This window comes from Adiantum capillus-veneris, chromosome 1 (genome assembly GCF_014529385.1).
Source record: "Adiantum capillus-veneris isolate H3 chromosome 1, ASM1452938v2, whole genome shotgun sequence".
NCBI classification, from domain to species: Eukaryota; Viridiplantae; Streptophyta; class Polypodiopsida; order Polypodiales; family Pteridaceae; genus Adiantum; species Adiantum capillus-veneris.
Window position 1 is genome coordinate 10827445 of NC_140931.1, and position 22301 is coordinate 10849745.

The 22301-nt window shown below is 43.2% G+C and overlaps 1 protein-coding gene across 9 annotated transcripts in view; it reads right to left on the bottom strand.

The window, feature by feature from the left end:
• LOC147464311 (SH3/FCH domain protein) overlaps positions 1–21509 on the bottom strand; it is a 77472-nt gene extending 55963 nt beyond the window's left edge. For 2 of the 9 annotated variants that reach the window (XM_086513907.1, XM_086513932.1), the window contains exons 1-2: positions 21320–21509; positions 21168–21247 (exon numbers count right to left, since the gene is read on the bottom strand). In XM_086513907.1, the coding sequence (XP_086370033.1) occupies positions 21168–21247; positions 21320–21336 (97 nt within the window). In that variant the 5' untranslated portion in view covers positions 21337–21509. Of the gene's footprint in view, positions 1–21167; positions 21261–21319 lie in introns of all 9 variants that reach the window. The other 7 variants (XM_086513898.1, XM_086513894.1, XM_086513949.1 and 4 more) reach the window with 7 other exon arrangements.
• Between the last annotated feature and the right edge of the window lie 792 nt (positions 21510–22301).

The following is a 22301-nucleotide window of genomic DNA, read 5'->3' on the forward strand; positions in this document are numbered from 1 at the left end:
GAGAGTGAAACCCTAACCGCTCTCTTGTACTTTGATGATTGATTAATACAAAAAGAAATACCGAAAGGGACGCCAGTCTTTGGGGCCAATATCTCTAGGCACGGAACTCCGCCGGGCCAGTGTACATCTATTGTGATCTGTGACTTGTTTTGAAGTGGTTATTTTGTGGTGTCGCGATTGATTCTTGACTTGGAGTGTCCAAGTCTGTTACATGGCCACTCTTGCATTCTCAATCAACTGAAACATATTCATGACAATAGTCCTTGTGCAGTAGTCCCTAATTTTCTTGGGCAATCCGCAACAGTACTTCTCAATTTGTTCTGACAATGGCACAAACCTGTAAGAGGTAACTGGCAACAGTGCGGCCCAAAACTATTTATTGTACTCTTCCAGATTCGCACACTGTTTAGCATTCAACTCGTGCCATTCTGTCATCACATCCACTTCAAAAGTGTTTGTCAGCGATGCAGGCGCAAAATGCTGTGTGAATTGGACCCACGTTGTTGGGGCTTGACCCTAGTTCAACAATGCCGTCTACCATTGAAGCGCATTCCCTGGCAGCCTTGCATATCTTTGAAGATTCCGTGAAGTTTCCTCCAACATAAGCTGCATCGAACTGTTGTATGAAGGTCAAAGCCTTCAATTGGTCCTCGGCTCCTCTGAAAGTTTCAAACTTCACTCCCTGCCCACCTTCCTTGTAATCCTTACGCTGACTCAAAGGAGCCACATTATCATAAACAGGTGCCTGTAACAGTGGTGCTCCATGATTGTTCATTCCAGCACTCGCAATCAACTATTTTACCTGTCATATCTGCATTTTGTATGTATGGCTGCGAAAAACCAGCCATACCAAATTGTGTTCCAGGCACTCGAAACTGGCCATAGGCACCCTGAAAACCTGATTGGACACCCATGTTCGCATACATAGGGTTACCCATGCATGTTTGCATTGTCCCGAACACATTCCCTGGCATATAACCTGTGCAAGGTCCAGCCATAGCTTGAAACACTGAACCACCTCCAAAATAACCAGGATAAGTATTAAGTAATGGAAGGATCTGACGCATAGCCTGTTCATTACTCCCTTGACCATTCACAAACGGTTCCTGTCCAGCTAAAGCAAAGTTGCTTTGGACCATTGGACACTGCTAGTTGCTCAACCACATGGGCTTTCCCTCGAGCATAATGAGTCCTCTACACATTGGAAATATCCTTTTCCTGCAACGGCTCAGTCATGCCCTATGTAGGAGGCTGAAAACCCTATGTCGGAGCCTATAAGAACTCCTGCATCCTTGGATTGCTAGCCAACTGCTGAAACATGTCCATGCAGCTACGCAATTGAGTTCTAAACAACCTATCCTCTTCTTGAAGGGTTGAAGGAATTTTCTCTGTGCCATGTGAGGAAGATCCCTCTTCAGGTACATGGTCTCTCTTCTCTACCATAACAACAAGCTCTATGTTGCTTTCACCCACAATAATCCACGGTACACTTTTTGAAGAAAAAGTGACTATCCGGTCGCTGGAACCATATAACCGGCCTATACAACGTAGAGGGCAGTATTATTTCAATTACCTGTTAACTTTACACAGAGCACTGAGAAGGGAAGAGAACACACTTGCGTCAAGCGACTAGAATGTCATTCCGCACACAAGACCGACACCCTGTAAGCCCCAAAGATTGGCGCCCCTTTCGGTATTTCTTTATTCAAATTAAGGTAGACGATCCGACCACTTAGTACAAGCTTTCACAAAGATGTACAAACCTGGCAAGGGCTGAAAACGCAGTTTTTCGACCTGATTTCGGCAACATAACGGCGCAAAAACCCCTCTAGGTCAAAAGCACCTGTTTAGGACGAATTCCCTCGCTATCTAGAAGCTTTCTCGTGAGCTGTCACAGAAATTCAGCGGGCTGTAATTCTCTGTTTTTCACTGCCAAGTGTCCAAAAGCCTGTACACGCATCCCCAGGCTCTCACGAGGCTCCCCCGGTGTTCCCTTGCAATTTAGGTGCAAAACCCTAAACCTGCAGAAAAACACAGCAGGCTGTAATTCCCTGTTTGGGATCGTTTTTAGCGGAGCAAACACGCCTACGCGTGTCCCAAGGGCTCCCGCACACAATGGGACAGTTCCCCTGTGAATTGGACGAGTTTTCGCGCGAGAAAACTCTCCAAACTCGCAATCTTTCGCGATGGAACTGTGCATACCTGTGGGCGATTAGCCATTAGCTAATCCGATTCCTGTTCAGAAGGCTCTTGCCTTGGCAAACGCGCATAAACCCCCAGAACTGTACATGTTCATCTGAGTAGCCCAACTAGTGGGGCATTACCCTATGTGCCAAAGGGGAGAGAGAGATGCACGAGAGCAAATCATCGCGCTACATGAGATAGAGGAGAAGGCAAGCTTTCCATTAAAGCTGTAGACCTGCACCCACTACTCACACACACTGTAGGTCACTTATCAGTGAAAAATCAGTCCCCCTCTCTCTCTCTTGGGCGCCTCCTCTTGCTGAGGTGTCCTGCAGGCTGCTCTCCTCCTGCCAAGTGCCCAGTTTGCCCCTTTGAGTTAATTCCCTAGTTCCCACTGACTTATAAAGTTATAAGTGACTTTCCGAGTGGCCCAAACTTCATTTCGCGCACACACGCTTCCATACTCATCAGAATTCAATGCTAATTGGCCCGACTGGTCCCAGACTGACCGACTCAGACTCCCGATGTGAGAAACCTATTCGGCCACAGCCGTTTCACACTGGCCATGCAATGTCCAACTTGCACCTTTTCAAGGGTTCAGGGAAAAACAATATACCTAGAGGAATCCAGGATAAGCCTAGATTCACCCTTAAAGGAAAGTACAAGGTATAGACCCATGGTAGTCACCCACAAGACAATATAACCATCAGCTCCATCATGCATAGTATTGACTAAATACCACGACATCCCCACTAACGTCGTCAGTGCCCAATAGTGGGTGTAGAACTAGGTACTAACATATGCTCCCAAACACAACACACACCACACGCACACGCACATGAGCATACATCAACACAAAGTTCAGCGTACTGAGTTTCGGTCATGACTCCGGAGATCAAGGGCAGACTCAGCCATAATGAAGCCTAGCACTAAAAGAAGCGATAAATCGAAAAAATTAGCACAAAAATGAGGTAGTTGATAGGGCATACGCACCACAAAAGACAGAAAAAATTAGCACAATATCAACTGGTCGTAACTTGGACGAAAACTTCACAATGTGAAGTCTGCATGTCCGCTATACGACTAAAAAATATACCTAGATGAATCCAGGATAAGCCCAGATTCACCCTTAAAGGAAAGTGCAAGGTATAGACCCATGGTAGTCACCCACAAGACAATATAACCATCAGCTCCATCATACATAGTATCAAGATGGAAAGGTACGGAGTGTACGGTACGTAATCAATACGTAAGGTACGTACTTCTGTACGGATCGGCCTTTAAGGTACGTGACCAATACGTAACATTTGTAACAACAAAAAGAATAGTGACTTTAGCCTTTTTCAGCCTATACATACTAGGAACTACATAGAGTCTACACATAGATACTACTTCAAACATCCATTAGATACTGCTTCAATGTCCATTAGATACTGCTTCAAATGTTATCCGTACTTAACTCTTAGAAAAAGACAAAAAAATGTTATTAGTCTTTTTGCTTCAAATGTTATCCGCAAAAAGATTTATCTGCTTCAAATGTTATCCGTACTTAACTCTACCATCAAAAAGACAGAAAAATGGAAATACACTATATGATACAATAAACTTTAATCCATTGCCCAATGGCAAGATGCCCCTAAAAAAACAAAAAAACAAAAACAAAAAATTTTGTGAAAAAAAAAAAAAAACGAGTACACTACCTAGCCGTACGTATGAAACCGTACCGTACGGCTGTACGGTACTGTATGGATCAGTACGTAGGTACGGATGCAACCTTGCATAGTATTGACTAAATACCACAACATCTCCACTAACTAAAATAAATAAAAATATCTAGTACTTATTTACGAAAGGCAACAAGAAAAATACACCTCCTGGTGACAAACTGACTTCCCAGGTTATTTGAGCATCAATCTGCTTTTGCCTTGGCAAGAAAGCAAAAAAAGCATGTCAGATTTGAAGAAGTATCCAGTTCTTCTTCTTCTGACAGTTCTTCTAGCTCTTCTGACTCGAGCGAAGAAGACAAAAAAGGGAAAAAACGAAGCAAAAAGCAAAGCTAGGAAAAGGGCAAGAAAAAGACAAAGAAGCCTAATTTCGCCCAGTTTCTGACAGTTCTACAGAGGACTCGTTTTCAGACAGTTTGGACTCCGATGATCACAAATTCTATGCAAAGAAGAACTTCTATAAAGCCAACCAGTATGACTTTCTGGAGGATAAAAGCAAGAAAGTCCGAGAGTTTAAAGAAGGTGGACAGTCAAATAAATTTTACACGTTTTCTGGATTTCGAGATGCTTCGAAGGCTTTGGCCTTCATACAACAGTTTGACATAGCTTTCTCTAGAGGACATTACTCAGAGCACTCCAAGATTCGGAGGGCTACCTCTTACTTCAAGGGAAATGCTCGAATTTGGTGGTCCACTCTTCTGTTGAACACGAAAGCGTCAGTTAAATGGTTGAAATTTAAAAGGCTTTTTATTTCTTCTTGGTTGCTTCGGAGTCTTTGGCCTTCATACAACAGTTTGACATAGCTTTCTCTAGAGGACATTACTCAGAGCACTCCAAGATTCGGAGGGCTACCTCTTACTCCAAGGGAAATGCTCGTATTTGGTGGTCCACTCTTCTGTTGAACAAGAAGGCGTCAGTTAAATGGTTGAAATTTAGAAGGCTTTTTATTTCTTCTTGGTTGACTCGAGAGTACAAACGCGACATACGAACTCCTTGGAACCATCTTCGGATGACCAAGAAAGATTCATTGGACGCATATTGCGAGAGATTTTGGAGCTCTTTTTTACCAGCTTCTTCATTTGAGAAGATCTCGTTCAAAGAACAGATTGAGCGGTTTACCTTGGGACTTCCTACAGAGATCCGAGATCACTGCTTAGAGCAAAAGTCAGATTCCATCCAAGAACTGATGAGTCATGCGAAACGGGGTTTTGCCATTCATTTCAGGCAGTTGACCTACCCCACATATGAAATCATGACGCAAAGGACCGAACACACTTCGAACAATGAAAGTAGAAAGAAGAAGAGAAACCCAGAAAAGAAAGAAAAGGATGCACGACTCAAGCTCACTCTTCGAAAGAGAGCTCTCTACATCAAAGAGGGGAAGTACTATCAGGAAGCTTTCTAGTGAGCTGTCACAGAAATTCACGGGGCTGTAATTCTCTGTTTTTCATTGTCGGATGCCCAAAAGCCTGTACACGCATCCCAAGGCTCTTACGAGGCGCCCCCAGTGTTCCCTTGCAATTTAGGTGCGAAACCCTAAACCTGCAGAAAAACACAGTAGGCTGTAATTCCCTGTTTGGGATCGTTTTTAGCGGAGCAAACACGCCCACGCGTGTCCCAAGGGCTCCCGCACACAATGGGACAATTCCCCTGTGAATTGGACGAGTTTTCGCGCGAGAAAACTCTCCAAACTCGCAATCTTTCGCGATGGAACTGTACATACCTGTGGGGGATTAGCCATTAGCTAATCCGATTCCTGTTCAGAAGGCTCTTGCCTTGGCAAACGCGCATAAACCCCCAGAACTGTACATGTTCATCTGAGTAGCCCAACTAGTGGGGCATTACACTATGTGCCAAAGGGGAGAGAGAGATGCACGAGAGCAAATCATCGCGCTACATGAGACAGAGGAGAAGGCAAGCTTTCCATTAAAGCTGTAGACCTGCACCCACTACTCACACACATTGTAGGTCACTTATCAGTGAAAAATCAGTCCCCCTCTCTCTCTTGGGCGCCTCCTCTTGCTGAGGTGTCCTGCAGGCTGCTCTCCTCCTGCCAAGTGCCCAGTTTGCCCCTTTGAGTTAATTCCCTAGTTTCCACTGACTTATTAAGTTATAAGTGACTTTCCGAGTGGCCCAGACTTCATTTGGCACACACAGGCTTCCATACTCATCAGAATTCAATGCTAATTGGCCCGATTGGTCCCAGACTGACCGACTCAGACTCTCGATGTGAGAAACCTATTCGGCCACAGCCGTTTCACACTGGCCATGCAATGTCCAACTTGCACCTTTTCAAGGGTTCAGGGAAAAACAATATACCTAGATGAATCCAGGATAAGCCCAGATTCACCCTTAAAGGAAAGTGCAAGGTATAGACCCATGATAGTCACCCACAAGACAATATAACCATCACCTCCATCATGCATAGTATTGACTAAATACCACGACATCCCCACTAACGTCGTCAGTGCCCAATAGTGGGTGTAGAACTAGGTACTAACATATGCTCCCAAACACAACACACACCACACGCACACGCACATGAGCATACATCAACACAAAGTTCAACGTACTGAGTTTCGGTCATGACTCCGGAGGTCAAGGGCAGACTCAGCCATAATGAAGCCTAGCACTAAAAGAAGCGATAAATCGAAAAAATTAGCACAAAAATGAGGTAGTTGATAGGGCATACGCACCACAAAAGATAGAAAAAATTAGCACAATATCAACTGGTCGTAACTCGGACGAAAACTTCACAATGTGAAGTCTGCATGTCCGCTATACGACTAAAAAATATACCTAGATGAATCCACGATAAGCCCAGATTCACCCTTAAAGGAAAGTGCAAGGTATAGACCTATGGTAGTCACCCACAAGACAATATAACCATCAGCTCCATCATGCATAGTATCAAGGTGGAAAGGTACGGAGTGTACGGTACGTAATCAATACGTAAGGTACGTACTTCTGTGCGGATCGGCCTTTAAGGTACGTGACCAATACGTAACATTTGTAACAACAAAAAGAATAGTGACTTTAGCCTTTTTCAGCCTATACATACTAGGAACTACATAGAGTCTAGACATAGATACTACTTCAAACATCCATTAGATACTGCTTCAATGTCCATTAGATACTGCTTCAAATGTTATCCGTACTTAACTCTTAGAAAAAGACAAAAAAATGTTATTAGTCTTTTTGCTTCAAATGTTATCCGCAAAAAGATTTATCTGCTTCAAATGTTATCCGTACTTAACTCTACCATCAAAAAGACAGAAAAATGGGAATACACTATATGATACAATAAACTTTAATCCATTGCCCAATGGCAAGATGCCCCTAAAAAAACAAAAAAACAAAAACAAAAAACTTATAGATCTATCTCAACACGGGGCCAATAGTAAAGGGGCCCAAATGGGAGATGGTCTATCAAGAGCAAAGCTAACCAATGGAGCATAAGAGCTTAGGGTTAGCTTCATTGAAGACCTCCAATAATGTGTGTAAAAGTCCTTTGACCTTAGGTAAGCTAGGGCTGAGCTTGAGGTGGGAACCCGGCCCAAGCTCGAGGTGCTTGTCGTGCTTGAGGTGCTTGTCCTGCTTGAGGTGCTCGTCATGCTTGAGGTGCTTGATTAAGATGCTTGAGGTGCTTGACTGGCTCCATGCTTGAGGTGCTTGACTTGGTGCATGATTAAGGTGCTTGAGGTGCCTTGAGAAGCTTGCCTGAGATGCTTGTGGGAACACCCCCTACTTCAAATGCTTAGTCATGCTTGATGACTAAGGGGCTTGCTCATCCAAAGTCAAAAATATCCCTACAAGGAGGGGGGCGAGCCTACAAGGGGGGGGGGATGAGAGAGAACACACACACACACACACAAAGGAAGCCCCAGCTTGAAGAGGCAGCAAGGACACTTGTCAAGTTCCTTCCCATGTTGCCCTCATGGTGTGCCTGAAGCCTATTGGTTGGCCACCCAAGGGGTCCAATGATAATTTAGGATATTTAATTAATTGATTTTGCATTTATCAAGTCCTCTCTCTCAAAGAGGAAAGGGGGACACTTGTCCCAAGGCTACCCATGTTGCTTGTAATGGCTCCTGCTTGTGATTGGCTAGGCCTGGAGGGGTCCAATGAGCTTCAAGCATGAGCTACAAGGGGGGGTCGACCCAAGCAAGCTAGGGGGGTGCTTAGGGGGTATACTCACCCACACACACTCACAAACACTCTCATTGTGTACTATGCAAAGTGCAAGAGCACCCTCTCCTTCTCCAAGCAAGTAGAGGTTGAGAGCCTACACCAACACTCTTGGCTATGGAGTGCAAATCCATCCAAGAGCCATGCTTCAATGCTTGAGCTTGCCATCTATTTCTTCTTCATTACTATGCTATTATGTATGCTAGCACAAGAGTTATGATAAGTGAGGAACTAGCTCTTTCTCGTATGAAATGTTTCTTCTTCCTCTTCCCTACCCTCATTCCCTGCTAGCTCTCTCCACCTTCGAAGGTGTTTGAGGTCTTGGGATTGAGGCTTGGTATAGTTAAAGCTTTCTTCAAGTTTAGGTTATGCTATGATGGTGATGCATGAAGCTTTCCATCTTCATTGCTTCACCTAGGTCACAAGGAACACAAAGAATGTATTGTAACAAGTCTCTCTTGATGGGAGAAATCATAATACAAATGCCTATTGGAGGGGGGACCGGCTCCACATAAATCCGGTCCTCAACTATTGTCATGTTCTCTAAATTCTCTCTCTTGCAAAAGTATTGTCCATGCCAAGTTAACTAATTGCTATAATTATGTTGCTATCTTCAATTATGTCTACCCGCTATGCTCACAAAATCATTTCTTGAAAGTACTCTCATTAAATTCCGCTACTCTCAAATTGAATAGGCAAATTCCATTACATTGGTATCAGAGCATTTGGTTTCTCTTTTCTTGCTTAAGAAGAGAGGTCCTTAAGTAGCCTATAAATGGTTGATGTTGTTAATTATAATAGAGTAAGTGGAACTGGGATCTAATATCGGTTTTGTTAAGCCCACTATGTGGGGGATGGTGCACACCTCGAGAGCTTTGGACTTAATAATGGAGTCTTTTTAGACTTACCTACGACTTTACCATTATTGAGCCATAAGAAGTCCGAAAGGAGCTAGCCCTTGGCAACTCTGCTATGTTAGACCTACTCCTCTACTCTCTATAATTAACCACTTTGAGCCGTGGGCGTAGATACTTAAGAGCCGATTTTCAAAGGCTAAGAGGAGTAGCAACTAAGGTTTTGAACTGCCAAAGCATACACTAAGTATAAACATAAATTTTGTTAACATGGCTGACAATAATCAAGAGAGTAGAATGAACATTGATAGCTTTGATTTTGCACATGAAGGTGCTAATGATGATGCTCCCATGTTTGTGAATTATCTCGTCGCTAGGTTGCAGCAAGCTATGGGCAACCCTACTTTGCAAGCCGAAGTTACTCAACAACTTCGTGCTTATGGAATTTCCCTTCCTCTCCCAGAGGAGAGAGAGCTTAGGAGGCCTCTTGAAGAGACCCCCACAAGAAGACTCTCTCCCATTCGAGAGGAGGAATCCAAAGAGAAAGAAAGCAATGAAAGTCTAAGTTCTTCTGAAGAGGTGGCTCCACGAAGACGGCGGTCTAGACGATCGCCTACTTCTCCCAAGAGGAAAAGAGCAACCTATAGTCCTTCTCCTCATCACTCTGAAAGGCAAGAGAGGAAACAAAGGAAGAAAAGGGCTAGAAAGAGGTCACCCTCTTCTCCTTCTTCTTCACTTTCCTCCTCTTCCGATGAAAGTTATGGCTATTCTCCTAGAGAATACAAGAGGGGAGGACATCGCAAATCATTTCCTGCATGGCGAAGGTCACAAAAGCTAAAGAAGTTCAAAGAGGGAGGAAAGAGTATCTCTTTTCTCACCTACGATGGCACCTTTGGTGCTACCGACAAAGTGTTGGCCTTCATCCAACAATTTGATGCGGCCTTTGGGGACGAGGGCTTCACAGAGTCCTCCAAGCTACGCCATGTAGCTATGCACTTCCAAAAATCAGCTCGTCAATGGTGGGCTAGCCTTCGTGGCAATGAAGAAGCCCCAAAGACATGGAAAACTCTACGAGTTTCCATCATGAAGCAATTTCTTCCAAGTGATACTAAAGATAAATTTCTTACCGAATGGCGCGGCTTGAAGCTTCTCTCTCATGAGTCTATCAACAAGTATGTAGACAAGTTTTGGGATTTACATCTCAAAGCTACTGTCTTTCAAAAGATAGACTTTACCGAGCAAAGACAGCAATTCTGTGCGGGATTACCTGAAGAGATGGCCGAATACATCAACTCTCAACGGCCTGGTACTATTAACGAAGTAATCCATCACACCATGGTTGCTTCACACATCAATTTCCATCAAGGGGCTAAACGTAATGTCAAGCCCATGGAAAACAAAGATAAAAATGATGCAAAGGGGAAATCCAATGCACAAAATAATTCCCAAGGCACTTCCAACAACAACAATAACAACAACAACAATCGGTCCAAGGAGAAGGGAGTTTACAAAGGTAAAAACAAACCCTCTCCTGAAGAGCTTGAAGCTTTTCGCAAGGAACATAAGTGTTTCAAGTGTGGGGAGCAAGGACATGGCTATCGTTCTTGCCCCAAGAAGAATACTCGCAATGAGACTCCTAGGGCTTCCACCATCGAAGCTCCAAAAGAGGATGCTCATTGCAAAGGATCATCACTCTCCTATGCTTGGGGAAAGGTAAGAGAGCATGATGCCTTCATCTTGTTTGACCCTGGCTCTACTCTCAACTTCATATCAATAGAGTTGGCCACCAAGTTGGGCATTCAAGCTTTTGAGATGGGAGATATAGTAACAGTTGATGCAGCTTTCAAGGGACAACAAGCCTCCGTTACTCCCTTGATTGGGAAGTTGAGGTTTCATGTCCAAAGCTATGTCGACAAAGAAGACTTCATCTCTCCTCTCCAACATCAGAATGTTATCCTAGGGGCACCATGGTTTGATCGCATGACTGCCAACATGAAGTTCTCTGAAAGGAGAATTTACTTCACCTACAGGGGAAAGAACATGTATATAGATGCTAGTGAGCGTGGTCGCACTATTCCACTTGTAAATCCTCTTTCTTTTGATAAATCAATGAAGAGCTCAGTTTCTGCGTACATGATTTATGTCAAAGAGTCTCTAAAAGCTAATAATGTTTCATCAAATGAAAATGATAGGAATCAAGAAGAGTTAGACTTGTCTACTTTTCTAAAAGGATTCCAAGATGTGTTCATCGATGATATCCCTATGGACCTACCTCCAAAACGAGGGGATGATGACCATCGTATTGAGCTCCTTCCAGGAAGCTCACCGCCTAACAAACCTCCTTATCGAGTCTCACAAGCTCAACAAGAGGAGATTATGAGGCAAGTACAGGAATTGGTAGACAAAGGGATAGTGAGGCCTAGTTCCTCTCCCTTTTGTTCTCCAGTCCTTTTAGTGCAAAAGAAAGATGGTACATATCGTATGTGTGTGGACTATCGAGCACTAAACCATATCACTATCAAAAACAGATTTCCCGTGCCTCGGGTAGAAGATCTGTTTGATAAGCTACAAGGCTCTACCTACTTCAGTAGGATTGACCTTAAGAGTGGATATCATCAAATAAGGATAGTGGATGAAGATATCCTAAAGACCGCATTTCGCACAACATTTGGTCTTTATGAATATCTAGTCATGCCTTTTGGCTTGACTAATGCACCAGCTACTTTCAATCGTCTCATGGAGAAAATTTTTAGACCATATCGTAAATTCACTGGAGTGTTCTTTGATGATATCATCATCTACTCCAAATCTTTGGAGGAACATAAGCAACATCTCTAAGTGATTTTTCAAGCTTTGAGGGAAAACAAACTTTTTCTCAACCAAAAGAAAAGTGAATTCTTCCTTCAAGAGATTCAATATCTAGGTCATATTATCTCTCACGATGGTATTCGTATGGATCCATCAAAGTTAGAGGTAATAAAATCATGGCCTAACCCAAGGAATCTACATGAGCTAAGAAGCTTTATTGATATGAGTGCATACTATAGACGCTTCATAGCAAAATTCTCTCAAGTAGCAGGACCACTACACGACTTAACAAAGAAGAACGTTAAGTTTGTATGGACTGCTAAGGAGCAAAATACTTTTGAAAAACTCAAAGAGAAGCTTACTTCCCAACCAGTCCTCGTGCTTCCGAATCTCTCAAAACCATTTGAGGTCCAATGTGATGCTTGTGGTGATTGCCTTGGAGCGGTTTTGCTTCAAGAAGGGCATGCCATAGCATATGAGAGCCGAAGGCTCAATAGTGATGAATGAGTCTTGGGCATTTATGAGAAAGAGCTTTTAGCTGTTCTACATGCCCTAGATACATGGAAGCACTACCTATTGGGGACTCCATTTATCCTACGAACCGACCACCAAAGTCTCAAGTATTTCATGACGCAAACCAAACTTTCCGACAAACAAATGAGGTGGGCAAATTTTCTTTCGCAATTTAATTTCCATATTGCTCACATAGCTGGTAAGCACAATCAAGTTGCCGATGCACTTTCACGAAGACCAAAAGTTAATGCGGTGTCTATAGCTACTCACAATGATCTATCCTCTATGATAGATGAGTATGCTACTGACCCTGACTTTAGAGACATAATGTCAGCCCTTGCTTTGGGGAAGAAAGAGGAACCATTCACCTTGCAGGATGGTTATCTTCTCCACGGCAATAGGCTATGTGTTACCCATTCCCTTCGTGAGAAGGTTATGTATGAATCCCATGCTCCTCCATATGCAGGGCATAGAGGTATTCAACCTACTCTCCGAGGAGTAGAGACGTATTTCTATTGGCCTACCATGAAAGTGGACATACAAGAGTATGTTTCAAAATGTGTAGTATGCCAAAAGACCAAGTATGATAGAGGGAAGCAACCTGGATTACTCCAGCCATTGCCTATTCCAAATTCACCATGGGAGAGTATATCCATGGATTTTATCTTTGGATTACCCAAGTCTATCCATGGGAATACAGGAATATGGACAATAGTCGACAGGTTTAGCAAGCAAGCACATTTTATTCCTGTCAAAAAGACTATTAAGGCACATCAAATGGCAACTCTCTTCATATCTCAGATTTTCAAGCACCATGGATTACCCACATCCATGGTGTCAGATAGAGATCCTAGAATGACCAGTAATTTCTGGAAAGGTCTCTTTGAAAATCTAGGAACAAGATTGAATTTCTCTTCGGCATATCACCCACAAACGGATGGCCAAAGTGAGATAGCCAATCTTACGATACTCGATCTACTCAAGACTTATGTAACCGAAGTAGATCAACGCTCACAATGGGAAAAGTATTTACCTCTAGTAGAGTATGCCTACAATAATACTGTACATACTTCTACGGGGAAAGCACCTTTCGAGATCATAGAGGGAAGACCTAAAAGTCCCTTGCTACTCAAAGTACATGGAAAGATCTTCGCCGCCGATGAGTATAGCCGTGACCTACAAGAATCTTTTCAAAAGATTAGGGAGGCTATAGCCATCTCTCAACAAAGGCAAAAAGCTGCTGCTGATAAGCACAGAAGAGCCTTAATGTTCAAAGAAAATGATTGGGTCTTACTCAAGTTTCCTAAGGCTCGATTAAGGCAAACGACGGGCAAAAATCCTACGGGCCATCAAAAGTATTATGCTAAACTAGCAAAAAGATACTATGGTCCTTTCCAAATCTTGAAGCCCATCACTTATCAACTCAAGTTGCCCAACCATTGGCTTATACACAATGCCTTTCATGTAAGCCTACTTAAGCCCTATAAAGGAGAGCCACCAACTGAACCAATTATTGAAGACCCTCCCGAAGTTGAAGACCAAGAAGAGGTGCTACAACCCGAAGCTGTCCTTCGGCATGAAGACAAGGTACTACGACATGGTAAGATAATCCGACGGTATCTTATTAAGTTCAAAAATTATCCTTTTGAAAATGCTAAATGGATGCAAGGAGTACAACTTAAGGATAGTATGAACCTTGTCAATGCTTACAATGCTACATTAGAGTAAGCAAATGTACAACTCTCTTTTAAATGACTCATGTTTTTGTCTTATAAGACTAATCCTCTTTTTAATTGTGCACAAATTTAACTAGTATGCATGCTTAGAATCATGTTTGTGATGACGACGTCTCTCAAACACCAAGTAGAATTTGTCACTCTACTTTGGGAGAATGAAATAGACTAAAGAGCAGACATGCTTGCGGCAGCTATGTCTCCCAAGCACCAAATGGATTAGTCATCCATCTTGGAAAGATGTCGTAGGGTAAAAAAGGGATCCTCTACCCGCTAAGTACGATTGACTAATGACTAAGGCTTTATCTCTTCTACCTCATAGTCGAGGACGACTATGATTTCAAGAGAGAGGTAATGTCATAAACTCTAATATCTAACCAACCCAAATGATTTTCTCATATTAAATTGATCACTTAATGTGGGAGAATAAATGGGAACAAGTGTTAAGATATAGATATGTGCTTATAGATCTATCTCAACACGGGGCCAATAGTAAAGGGGCCCAAATGGGAGATGGTCTATCAAGAGCAAGGCTAACCAATGGAGCATAAGACCTTAGGGTTAGCTTCATTGAAGACCTCCAATAATGTGTGTAAAAGTCCTTTGACCTTAGGTAAGCTAGGGCTGAGCTTGAGGTGGGAACCCGGCCCAAGCTCGAGGTGCTTGTCGTGCTTGAGGTGCTTGATTAAGATGCTTGAGGTGCTTGACTTGGTGCATGATTAAGGTGCTTGAGGTGCCTTGAGAAGCTTGCCTGAGATGCTTGTGGGAACACCCCCTACTTCAAATGCTTAGTCATGCTTGATGACTAAGGGGCTTGCTCATCCAAAGTCAAAAATATCCCTACAAGGAGGGGGGCGAGCCTACAAGGGGGGGGGGGGGGATGAGAGAGAACACACACACACACACACAAAGGAAGCCCCAGCTTGAAGAGGCAGCAAGGACACTTGTCAAGTTCCTTCCCATGTTGCCCTCATGGTGTGCCTGAAGCCTATTGGTTGGCCACCCAAGGGGTCCAATGATAATTTAGGATATTTAATTAATTGATTTTGCATTTATCAAGTCCTCTCTCTCAAAGAGGAAAGGGGGACACTTGTCCCAAGGCTACCCATGTTGCTTGTAATGGCTCCTGCTTGTGATTGGCTAGGCCTGGAGAGGTCCAATGAGCTTCAAGCATGAGCTACAAGGGGGGGTCGACCCAAGCAAGCTAGGGGGGTGCTTAGGGGGTATACTCACCCACACACACTCACAAACACTCTCATTGTGTACTATGCAAAGTGCAAGAGCACCCTCTCCTTCTCCAAGCAAGTAGAGGTTGAGAGCCTACACCAACACTCTTGGCTATGGAGTGCAAATCCATCCAAGAGCCATGCTTCAATGCTTGAGCTTGCCATCTATTTCTTCTTCATTACTATGCTATTATGTATGCTAGCACAAGAGTTATGATAAGTGAGGAACTAGCTCTTTCTCGTATGAAATGTTTCTTCTTCCTCTTCCCTACCCTCATTCCCTGCTAGCTCTCTCCACCTTCGAAGGTGTTGGAGGTCTTGGGACTGAGGCTTGGTATAGTTAAAGCTTTCTTCAAGTTTAGGTTATGCTATGATGGTGATGCATGAAGCTTTCCATCTTCATTGCTTCACCTAGGTCACAAGGAACACAAAGAATGTATTGTAACAAGTCTCTCTTGATGGGAGAAATCATAATACAAATGCCTATTGGAGGGGGGACCGGCTCCACATAAATCCGGTCCTCAACTGTTGTCATGTTCTCTAAATTCTCTCTCTTGCAAAATTATTGTCCATGCCAAGTTAACTAATTGCTATAATTATGTTGCTATCTTCAATTATGTCTACCCGCTATGCTCACAAAATCATTTCTTGAAAGTACTCTCATTAAATTCCGCTACTCTCAAATTGAATAGGCAAATTCCATTACAAAATATCTAGTACTTATTTACGAAAGGCAACAAGAAAAATACACCTCCTGGTGACAAACTGACTTCCCAGGTTATTTGAGCATCAATCTGCTTTTGCCTTGGCAAGAAAGCAAAAAAAGCATGTCAGATTTGAAGAAGTATCCAGTTCTTCTTCTTCTGACAGTTCTTCTAGCTCTTCTGACTCGAGCGAAGAAGACAAAAAAGGGAAAAAACGAAGCAAAAAGCAAAGCTAGGAAAAGGGCAAGAAAAAGACAAAGAAGCCTAATTTCGCCCAGTTTCTGACAGTTCTACAGAGGACTCGTTTTCAGACAGTTTGGACTCCGATGATCACAAATTCTATGCAAAGAAGAACTTCTATAAAGCCAACCAGTATGACTTTCTGGAGGATAAAAGCAAGAAAGTCCGAGAGTTTAAAGAAGGTGGACAATCAAATAAATTTTACACGTTTTCTAGATTTCGAGATGCTTCGAAGGCTTTGGCCTTCATACAACAGTTTGACATAGCTTTCTCTAGAGGACATTACTCAGAGCACTCCAAGATTCGGAGGGCTACCTCTTACTTCAAGGGAAATGCTCGAATTTGGTGGTCCACTCTTCTGTTGAACACGAAAGCGTCAGTTAAATGGCTGAAATTTAAAAGGCTTTTTATTTCTTCTTGGTTGCTTCGGAGGCTTTGGCCTTCATACAACAGTTTGACATAGCTTTCTCTAGAGGACATTACTCAGAGCACTCCAAGATTCGGAGGGCTACCTCTTACTCCAAGGGAAATGCTCGAATTTGGTGGTCCACTCTTCTGTTGAATAAGAAAGCGTCAGTTAAATGGTTGAAATTTAAAAGGCTTTTTATTTCTTCTTGGTTGACTCGAGAGTACAAACGCGACATACGAACTGCTTGGAACCATCTTCGGATGACCAAGAAAGATTCATTGGACGCATATTGCGAGAGATTTTGGAGCTCTTTTCTACCAGCTTCTTCATTTGAGAAGATCTCGTTCAAAGAACAGATTGAGCGGTTTACCTTGGGACTTCCTACAGAGATCCGAGATCACTGCTTAGAGCAAAAGTCAGATTCCATCCAAGAACTGATGAGTCATGCGAAACGGGGTTTTGCCATTCATTTCAGGCAGTTGACCTACCCCACATATGAAATCATGACGCAAAGGACCGAACACACTTCGAACAATGAAAGTAGAAAGAAGAAGAGCAACCCAGAAAAGAAAGAAAAGGATGCACGACTCAAGCTCACTCTTCGAAAGAGAGCTCTCTACATCAAAGAGGGGAAGTGCTTTGGATGCGGAGAAACGGGGCACATCTTCGCGAAGTGCCCTAAAAAGGCACCGAAAGAACAGAACAACAAAGATGAAGAGAGGCCTGAGGGTTCAAAAGCAGCTGAGGAACATGGACGAAAAGGCAAGATGAAAGCAGGACTGGTTCCTGACTGCATGGGTACTGACCCAAGCACGATTGACGAGAGTACAGAACTTTGTCGAGCTTGGGGCAAAGCGAAAGACCAAAAAGCTCTGATTTTCTTTGATGGAGGAGCCAAGGCCAACTTCATTTCACGTGAATTGGCGGCGCGGCTCGAGATCACACCTGATCGGATAGGACCACTAGCAGAGGCAGTTCTAGCGGCACCCAACAGGGACGTAGCCATTACACATGTCATTGGCAAACTTCGGTTGCATTGTCAGGGGTATTTGGGACACGAGGACTTCTACATAATGCCCTTGGAAGGTTGTGATGTCCTCTTGGGAATTCCCTGGTACCATAAGAACAACGCCGTGGTCGACTATCGGGCGAGAAAAGCGACTTTGACTTCAGAGAAGGGCCGAACCATTGTACTTAATGTGAAACTTAAGGGCGAGTCTGTCTCTATTGTATCGGCTTCGATCGTTTTCAAATTAATGAAATCCAATATGTTTGTTTACTCGATCTTTTAGAAAGATTGAATGATGAGAATAGGACAAATATGTCTGAACTTGATAAAGAACGCCAAGATTTTCTCCACACTCATGCGGATTGCTTTTCAGAGGGTCTGCCGGGCGAGTTACCACCAGCCCGTCCTGAGGATCATACCATTGATCTGCTGATACCTGGAAGCACACCACCAAACCGGCCACCTTACCGTGTGAGCCCAGCCCAGAACGAAGAGATTATGAACCAAGTGAAAGACCTCTTAGAAAAGGGTCTTGTCCAGCCTAGTACTTCACCGTATTGCTCTTCAGTCTAAGGAAGTGTTTTAGCAAGTTTGTTCGCAGACCGTGCGTGTCCAAGCACTTATAGTAGATGCATATCCTCTGGTTGCACACAGCATGATCATCAGATTACAGTCAGAACCCATCAAGAGCATTTTTACAGTGCATAGACCTATTTTTCCTATTTTAGCCATTTTTCACATATTATTATTAAGGGACTTTTGTTGGGACACTAGGAAGGACAATTTACCCAAGCCAGTATATAAGAAAATCCAAGCGCTAGCATTGTCTGGCAAAAGAGGCAGCAAAGACCCAGCGACTGACAGGCATCTTCTCAGCAAGACCCCAACAAGACCAGCCTAGCTTTTAGCAGCAGACATCCATAGCGTTTTCTGCAGCAACACAACTAGCGTTTTCATCAAAGATCAACCCCAGCGTTTTGCAATTGCAGATCAGCCGGCGGTAGCAGATACACAACAGTTACCATAGGGTTTTTGCATCACTTTGTTTGTGATCATTTGCACTCTCACACTAAAAGAACGAAAGGCTCTCCCTTCCGTAAGTAAAAGGAACCCTTGAGCACAATTCGGAGCACTCATCTTTAGCAAAGTTTAACATTCAAATTTCACATCTGCTGCACTTTACAGAAAAACCTCCTGGTGAAGAAAATTCTTCTTCACCACCTCCATGCTCATCACCTTTACGCAACGTATCTATTTCGCTTCAGGTGGTAACCATACACTGAGATCTTGGATTCTTAAGTTCACGAGAAACTTGGGTTCTTGAGTTCTTCAGGTCTTTCTTTAGCTTGTAATCTGTGTTAGAGAAGAATCTTCTCTTACCCTAGCTCTACTCTTCCCTACGGGCGCACCCCTTGGCGACCTTGCGCTCACACTAAGGTTGCTTTTTCCCACCTCACGTTGATTGGCCGGAAGCAAGTGCACGGCCCGCTCTCAATGAGTGAAAAGAGGAACTCGAAAAGGCCGAACAAGCCCTTCTTTCTTGGATTTCCTGTCACTCTTCAAAAACACGATTAGGAATCGACACGCCCAAGTACCGTAACAAGCAAAAAAAATTCTTTCCTTGAGTGATACAAAATACTGCCAAAGCTCTGATCCCAATGTAAGGTGCAGCGGAAATGAATGTTGAACTTTGCTCAAGATGAGTGCTCTGAACTATACTCAAGGGTTCCTTTTACTTACGGAAGGGATAGCCTTCCGTTTCTTTAGAGAGAGTGCAATGATCACAAACAAAGTGAATGACACTGTGAATGAAGGTGCTGTGACTGAGAGAGAGAGAGAAGAATACGACACTAGACGGTTCTCAAACCCTCCTCCAAGGGTCCCCCTCTCTATGGCGAGAGAGATCTATGCTATTGATTGCACAAATCTGGTACAACTGCCTAGATGCAATGGACTTGCCGATGATGTCGACGACAATGATGACGACGACGAGGATAAGCTGAAATCTGAAAATGCTAGGGCGGAAATCTACAAATCTGCTAACTGTTGAATTCTGACACTAGTGTCGGCGAGGACGGCAATGGCGACGACGCGAAGACGATGCACTGAAAAGGCAGATGCTGAAATCTACGAACAACAGACTGGATCTGAAAACACTGTCTGACCTGACGGTACGACGAGGATCTGCTACGGGTAGGTGAGACCTGCGAGGCTAGGGGCTGAATCATTAGTAACTAAGTGTTGTAAACTGAAAACGCTGATGCAATGGGACTGATCTGTCGCCGAAAACTGCAGAACGCTAGCTAGGTCTGCAACTGCAAAAATGCCATATGAAAGTTGTCGTGGATGAAAAACGCTATGCTGTATCTGCTGTTGAAAACGCTAGGGGAGGAAGATTCCAAAAACGTTGACAGTTCTTGTTGGCTGGAAAACGCTAGGCCTCCTGCCAGTCTTGCTGAAAAGGTGCATTGCAAGTCACTGGAACTTCTGCTGCCTCTTCTACCAAAAAGTGTTAGCACTAGCTTTCTTGTATATCACCTTAGCCAATTTGTCCTACCCAGTTTTCCAACAAATTCACTTATTAATAATAAGTGAAAACTGGCTAAAATAGGAAAAATGGATTCTGTGCACTTTAAAATGCTCATGATGGCTACTTACTATAATATTGATGATCGTGCTATTTGCAACCAGAGGATATGCAACTACTCTAAGTGCTTGGACGTGCACGGCTTGCGAACAGACTCACAAAGGTGTCAGAACACTTCCTAAGCTGACCTAAATCCTAGACCTGAAGTAGCTTGTCCATATGCACATAGGGTTAGATGTGCACGTGACAAGTCATGCCAGGTCTTTGGACTGTCAGGTTTCTTGGTTAGGGCGGCCTACCACGTCAAAGCACTATCTTTAAGAAAAGATCTGACTCGTAGCAACTTGGATTCTTCTGTAAAATTTCCATTATTGAACAAAACATCAAGATGTTGTAAGAACTTGAGTGAGAAGGTGGAAAATTTAACCATGACACCACCGTCCTTGAAGGGTTTTGGACCTGATTTTGCCGACAGAGGTGCTGAGTAATAATAATAATAGTGATAGTGTCCATCCGTTGCATAAGTGGGTGCACTTGGTGGTGGGGGAACATAGGACAGGGGTGCAGTAGGAATCTATAGTGGTACTTCAGAAACCACACACGGTCGTTCTTTTGAAGCCATATTCTAGAAAATGCCTCCCGTGAAGTAGTCGGGTAATTTTGGGATGATCAGAGGAGTAAATCTGGGAAGGTTAGGGTGGCATAACAAGGTTAGCACAAATTGCTATGCAAATGTGTCAACAGTTAAATGTGTCACAAACTACTGACATATCAAGCCATTGAAGAACGGAGCCAAACTACATATCCAAGCCGAGAGGCCTAAACCCTAAGAAGCTGCAGCAGAAGAAGAAGAAGTATGCGTCTCACACTGGCTGTGTGTAGCTACCAAATACAAGACTCGACGACGTCAAAATATCTTTTTCTTGTTCTCTGCCGCAGTTACACTCGCACACGCACGCGCATACAGAGAGTAAGAAGGAAAACTTACCAAGCGGTAGTACTGGAGCATATATCAAGGGTACCAGGAACTTGAAGGGAGGCTTCTTGGGTTCTCGCTTAAAGCTCTGCCTGCACACATACACTACGCTTCTTGGTTAGGAGGCAACGTATGACACAGCAAAACGAGTCAATTGTACTAACTCTTCAGAAGAAGTCATCGCTCCTCAACAAAACGTGTCGCTCAAACTTTGTTAGCAATCAAGATCTTGTCATGGTGGGTTAATGTGTGCACTGGTATAAACGTGCAAATAGTAAAACTAGAATATCATGGGAAAATTGCTGGATAAATTTTTCCTAAACAAAAAAGATCCCTCAAAATATGTACAGAAGGTTTTGCGAACATATCTGTAAAATCAAAAGCTCTTGTTTCTGTAATGTGCACATGCCATCTCTTCATTTGAACAGATTTGTACATCAAAAAAACTCGTTTTTGAGAAGCTACGAAAGGAAAAGCAACACGATTAACCTTCTTGCAGTAAGAAGATTTATCAAAAATAACAAAAAGTTGATAGTGCATAGTCTATGTGAGTGCCATATGGTGGAAAGTCGGCACAATGTCTCTCCAAAATTTATAAGAAACGGAAATCATGCCCCGCCGCATAGTCTGTTTCCTACTACATAGTCATGGTATTCAAGAACGAGATAACGAACTTGAATTTCTCTACAAAAACAATATAAAAACACCATACTTAAAAGTTTAAAGTCGAATATAAATTATATCATTACACATCTAATCCACAATTGCATATCTTTAAATAGGACTGCTTAGTGAAACGCCACACTCAACCCTCCCCTATGACTAGAAAAATTGAGAAGACAACTAATAGGTTGAATCTAGAATGAGAAAGTGAATCAAGCACCTTATGCTCACCTTATGTGCTTTCGTAAGAGTACCATATCGATCAAGCATTGCCAAGCATAGCATGTTTCTCCAACATTCCCTCATCTCTTTGTGAATTCTATCATTATGTGAAGGTCTTGCATAAGGCCACATGCCCTCAAGTTGCAAGCATAGAGATTGCATTTGGCAAAAGCCCTTCCCTTCACATTCGGTTGAAACAATGTAGAGCTTTTTTGACATAACCATGTTGGCAATACTTTACAATCGACGCATTCTAAGGGA